Source organism: Neovison vison, chromosome 1 (assembly GCF_020171115.1).
Source record: "Neovison vison isolate M4711 chromosome 1, ASM_NN_V1, whole genome shotgun sequence".
NCBI lineage: Eukaryota > Metazoa > Chordata > Mammalia > Carnivora > Mustelidae > Neogale > Neogale vison.
Genome location: NC_058091.1, coordinates 215,443,352 through 215,449,397, shown reverse-complemented (window position 1 = coordinate 215,449,397; position 6,046 = coordinate 215,443,352). Strand labels below are relative to the sequence as shown.

At 44.6% G+C, this 6,046-nt stretch overlaps 1 protein-coding gene across 2 annotated transcripts in view; it reads left to right on the top strand.

Annotated features, from left to right (window-relative positions):
- The first annotated feature begins 4,351 nt into the window (after positions 1–4,351).
- Positions 4,352–6,046, top strand: part of HMGCR (3-hydroxy-3-methylglutaryl-CoA reductase) — a 29,669-nt gene continuing 27,974 nt past the window's right edge. The window contains exon 1 of one of the 2 annotated variants that reach the window (XM_044266964.1): positions 4,352–4,483. In XM_044266964.1, the coding sequence (XP_044122899.1) occupies positions 4,480–4,483 (4 nt within the window). In that variant the 5' untranslated portion in view covers positions 4,352–4,479. Of the gene's footprint in view, positions 4,484–5,025; positions 5,129–6,046 lie in introns of those variants that run through there. The other variant, XM_044266974.1, reaches the window with a different exon arrangement.

Sequence of the window (6,046 nt, the reverse complement as noted above, 5' to 3'; positions counted from 1 at the left end):
GGAAGACATGCTAGGGATGGTGGAGCAGATAGATAGAAGGGTCCTTGGAAGCATCGGCTGCCCTGCTATTCTTAACACTACTTGTCTCCAGTTTCCTTTACCCAAGAAAGAAAGAAAAAATGCTTATTTGGTTTAAGCCACTTTTAGTTTAGGTTCTCTGCTACTTGTAACCAAATTTATTGTAACTTGTGGCAGATATAGTTAGGATCCCATACACTGCTTGGACTACTTTTACCTATGAGTGACAGTAATTTTGTATTAAAATATTACTTACTGTGTGCAGCCCTGGGCAATTGCTCTTCAGCTTCTCTTTCAATGGGGTTGCTCAGAAAAGCTGAGGAGTACCTCCTTGGGTCATTATTCTTTGTTTTGTTTCACACTTGCCTGGTGTGATCTTATCTACCTCCTTCCAAGCTCTTCCTTTCTCCCCTCCATTGTCAATAAATTCTTTTCTGCTATGTCTCAACTGGCAGCCATTCAAAGCTGGAAGGGGAAGATGGCATTGGGAAGATGAAGGTAAACAGAAGGAAGATATGGGGACACAATAAGAGAGCTGGCTACAGCCTGTGTTATAAATAGTGCGCTCCCTTCTTAACAACTGAGACTACGACCATGTTTGTTACCGAGGGAGAAAAAATAGTGCTCATATTTGGTCGAAATTCACTCTTCCCTTTTTCCTTTCCCCTCCTTTCTTGGTCTTTCATCGACTCCTTTGTGAACCAGTCACCTCAGCTAAGATCCCTAAGAATCTCAGAGATAGAGGATGCTCACTCCTGATTATAGATAGACTGCTTCTACATTGCGTGAGCGTTCTTTTTTCCTAAGGCGAGTAAATTCCTTTAAAAGAAAAACTAAGTATTCCAAAGCACATACCTACTTCCAACTGGTTCTACAAAGCTGGGGAGGCCTAAAGAGGGGGATGGGGAACTGTGAGGAAGAAAACAAACAAAAACACAGACAGTAAAAGCAGTTTCAGTGGGCAGAAGACAACTTGAATCACGTGCACCCTTTCCTGTGGAGACCTTAGCTCCTAACTTTATAAGAGAGGTTCTAGCTGCTGATTGCAGTTCTAGGAAGTTTTAGGAACAAACAAGAAGCAGTTTCCCTACTAAACTAAATCAGCAGCAGAAGAGGAGTAGCTGAGAATTTTAGCCCCTACAGGATGTCACCTTGGGTGACAGTAGAAACTTGGGATTTTCTCCCAACGTGTTCATGACTTCCCCCACCTTTTAAATCTCTCATATTCCACAGTACTTTAAGATTTCTGCTTAATTAAACTTTGTGCTCCTTCCATCTTACCACCACTCGTATTCTCACAATCTTGGTCCTATTAGCTTGATAGCCTTTCACCTCCTTCCCTTGTTCAGAATATACGACATCCAAACTCCATACCTTATCTCTTTTCTCAGTGGACCCTCTGCAGATCTCACTCAGAGCACTGACTACGTTATCTGGAAGGGTTCTGTTTGTATCTGCTTTCTTTTCTTTTCTTCTCCTTGCCTTTCTTTTCTTTTTCCTTTCATTTTTTTCTCTTTCCTTCTCTTAAGATTTATCCATTCATTTGAGAGAGAGAGAGAGAGAGAGAGAGAGAGGGAGAGAAAACCGCAGGGGGAGGGGGAAAGGCAGAGGCAGAGGGGGAGAGAGAGAATCCTAAGCAGACTTCCTGTGGAGCACAGATCCCAATGAGCCTGACCCTATAACCCCAAGAGTAAGATGCTCAACTGACTGACCAGCCAGGTGCCCCATGCTTTCTCGGATGCCTTTTGCCTAGCATAGAGTAGGCCCTCAGTGAATATTTCCTGACCTTAGGCAGAGAGGCAATCAATCAAAGTATCTGCCAAAGTCTAAATGGCCAATTATCACTTACAACACACTAGTTAAAAAATTATCCCTTAAAAAAAAAAAAAAGAAAGTTCTGTAAGACAGAGAGAAAACTGCTTAAGGTTGGAAGATACAAATTTGAACACAGCTTGGAACTGTGAATGAGAAATAAATAAATACATATACACACATTCATATATAGATACAACTCTTTGCTGATATTATGAAAGGTCTTTTGCAATGGAGTGTCAGAAGCTTAAACAAGCACATGTGTCATACAGTGCAATACATGTTACGTTAATGCAAAAGAGTCCATTGGATGTTTTTAGAGCATGTACTTGGGAATCAGATTTCAAAGTTCATTTCCCAGCTTTACCACTTCCAGGCTGTGTGAACTTAGGTCAGTTAGTCTTTCTGTTTCTGTAGCTTCATCATTTGTAAAATGCAGATTCTCCATGCCCTCCTCATATAAGTGTTATGAGAATTAATATAAATAATATTAACCATAATAAAAATAAAACACTTAAGAAAGTGGCTGAGACACAGTCACTTAAGTATTTATTATTATTCTTATTTTTTTTGTTGTTATAATTCTCTGTCTTAAAGCGTGACAGCATGAGCATGACCATAAAAAGAGGGAAAAATGAAGTTTTACATATATAAATGCTTAATGTAATGTGGATTAACTTGGCAATATGGGCTGTGCATTACTTTAAAGGAGGCTCTTAAAATTGTACTTTTATAAACTCCTTGTTCTGCAAGTAAACCCACAACAAGACACATAGATTCCCTTGGCCCCACCTGCCTTGTTCCCCTTCTATCTTGTGTCCATGCCAAATTTTGTGATTTATCATTAAGTACAAATACTAGTTAAGTGCAATAAAGATTCTTTTGAAATACATTTTGGGACCCAGATAGTTATTTTAAGTACATAAAACCAGAATTAAACTTTCTTTATTGCTTGCTTTTGAACTCATATACTCACTGGAATTCTCAATTAAGCAGAATTTGGGAATGAAAATTTCCAAATCTTGGACTAGAGTCTTTTGTGGAAACACCTTCATAATCTTTATTTGGATTTATATTAGTATGCATTTGTGTAAATGATAACTTCAAATTCTGTAATAATCCGGGGACATTAAAAGTGAGACAAAATTTCTGGGCTGTCAGTACTTACAGATTTTTCTTCCTTCGTTCCTTCATTCCTTCCTTCTCTCCTTCTCTTCTTCTCCCCCTCCTCCTCCTACTGCTTCTTCTCTTTCTTCCTCTTCCACTTCTTCCACTTTTTCTTCTTCTTCTCTCCTTCTCCTTCCTCTTCCTTTTGGTAAGATTCAGAATATTACAGTCATTGGTTAGTTCACCACAATCTTCTTTACTAAAAACAGTTTCCTTCCACTATAATTAATTAAACAAATATTTAATGACCGTTTATTCTGTGAAGGGATGTAAAGTTCATAAAGGTAGTTTCTACCATGTTTGTCAGTGCCAACCATGGTGCATTGCATATAAGGGGTGATCCAAAAGTATTAGGTAAAAAGAGGTGAATAAAGGACCTATACTAAAGCAGTGAAATATAGAAGAATCAGCATAAGCTTTAGATGTGGGCTCAAATATCAGTTTTCCTAATTATTATCAAGTGATGTATAGCAAGTTGCTTAACTTTTTTAGGTAAGTGGAGATAACATCTGTTTTATGAGGATTATGAAAATTTAGCAAGATGGTAGTTTACTAAAACTCCTACTGAGTGTATAGTATGTTCCACGGACCGTGTTTCAAAATATAGGACTTTAAAAATTCAGCGATTAAATTCCTGTTCTTTTTAAAAAATTTATTTTTTTTGAGAGGGAGAGAGAGAGAGAACAGGCAGGGGGAGTGGCAGGAGGAGAGGGAGAAACAGGCTCCCAGCTGAGCAGGGCCTCTATCCCAGGACCCCAAGATCATGACCTGCACCAAAGGTAGATGCCTAACCGAATGAATCGCCCAGGCATCTCTATAATTCCTGTTCTTAAGAAATTTCCACATAATAATAAAAGACAAGTCGCAGAATACTATGGAAATATGAGTGTTCAGAGGAGGGAGGAATGACATGTATTTGAAGGAATCAAGAAAGGAGGTGGCATATGAAAAGGTCCTGAAAGGGTAGTTAGAATTTAAACAATTAAAATGGGTAGGCATATCCAGATTAAACAAGGAGAGCATTAGCAGAGAGGTAAAAAGTTACTGAGTGTGACTGAAGAAAAGGCCTGTTAGTCTTGGCTGAAATGTAGGGTTGATATAGGTAAGTAATGAGAGATACACAAGAAATGTGGGGTGGGGACCTATTGGTGGTGTCAGGTTCTTTAATCCAGTAGACAAGGAGCAATTCCAGGGGGCAGGCCTCTGGAACAATCAGATCCTAAGATGGAAGTGCCTACGAGGGGAGAGACCTGATACAAGAGGCTATTGCACTATTTCATCTAAGAGATAATAAAGGCCTGCAGCGAGGGGAGGGCAGAGAGAATGAAGACACAGGAGAGGCGCATTTCAGAGTCGAGGGAAGGACAGAGAGAAGGCAGAAGACACAGTAGAGGCGCATTTCAGAATCGACTGTTGTGAGACTAGCGCTCCACGCAGAAGCACTGTGCTGAGGGGCGCCAGTGACTGGACCTATCTATACGCATGGGTAAGTCTCAGGAAGGTGTCGTTTTAGATTTTGAATATGGGTCAGCTTTGAGATTTGGGTTACACCTCGCTGCCACCTTCACTTTTTTCAGCTTCACCTCCTCTCCATCTCTCTCTCTCCATTAAGTAACTGGGCTTTCTACCCCCAACCTGACCCTACGTTTATCGTCACCCTACAATCCTGCTTCCCAATGGTGCTTCCCATAGTACTCTCGCAGCCAGGATGGTCACAGGTCAGGTCCTGGCCTGTAGGACACTCCACCCGCCTGATCCCCTATCGCCTTCGCCCGAGCAGCTTCCATGCTGGCGCCCCCATGGCCCTTGGACCAATAGGCAGGCCCTAGTTCTGGGACTCGCCTGGCTATTGGTTGGCCGAGCCATGGTGAGAGATGGTGCGGTGCCCGTTCTCCGCGGCAGGGAGAGCTGTGGGAGGTTGTTAAGGCGACCGTTCGTGACGTAGCCCCGTGAGGCCGAGCCGCACCCAGCTGATTGGCTAGACGATCGGACGATCCTCTCTCATTGGTCGTAGGTTCAGCCGGCACCGAGTGTGCGTAGGTCGAAGGTTCCTTCCGCTTCGCGTCTCCGTTGACTGGAGACAGGCGGAGCGCTGGCGCCCGGGTTCGGTGGCCTCTAGTGAGATCCGGAGGTGAGGCGGTCGGTGGCAGCGAAGGAGGCGGGGGGCAGAGGGAGCGGGGCAGTGGTGGGTGGGAGCGGGATTAGGGCCGCGTTGATGGTGGTTCTCGAGCTCCTCCTGGCCCTGGGAAGGGGCAGCCTGCCCCTCTTGCGGACCTGGCGGGAGCTGCAGTGGCGGCTTTGCGGGTGTGGCAGCCGGGTCCCGCGGAGACTCTAAGGAGAGACGTCCTGAGGCGCGGCCAGCCGAGTGGCGGCCTGCACCAATGCTGGGGGAGCCCGGCGGCCAGCCCGGGCCCGAGGGGCGGGCGGCGGGCCGGCTTCTTCTTGGCTGCGGTGGTCATCGTAGGTGGGCCGGCGAGGGTAGCTGCGGTCACCTTCCAAGTCCCAAGTAGTCCGTGTAGGCTGGCAGTCGCTATCATCGGGCGGAAAGGGTGCCAGATAGCATGACCTCAGAAGCCCCTCGACTCGAGAAATGCTGGGGGTGCGTGTGTGTGATGTGCTGGGCCCGCAGCTCGCGGAGAGGCGGTGAGAAGGTCTATCAAGTGCAGCGTTCACGCCCAGGCGCTGCTGTTCGTCAGCATCTTTCTTTAAAGTGATGGGGAAGATTTCCATAAATGTTGCTGACTAACACAGAGCCGTGAAGAAGAACCGTGAATCTGCAGAGAAGTGTCGGGTTATTTCCAGGAGAGACGAGTTGAGAGGATACTTTTAAGTCCTTGGGCAAGTCCTAAGGACTTAAAGTATTCTTCTACTACTACCTCCGCCCTCCTTTTTTTCTCTTTTTTTCTAAGGGGCTTTAGTCTCTTTAGTGCTGATGTAATTGAGTTTAAACCTTGTAGATTTTCCGGAACTATGTGGTTTGGGTTAGGAAAGACGTACCTTGGGGGTTCAAATACAGAACAGTCGGTTTCTGCCGTAGGAGAAGGCGGAT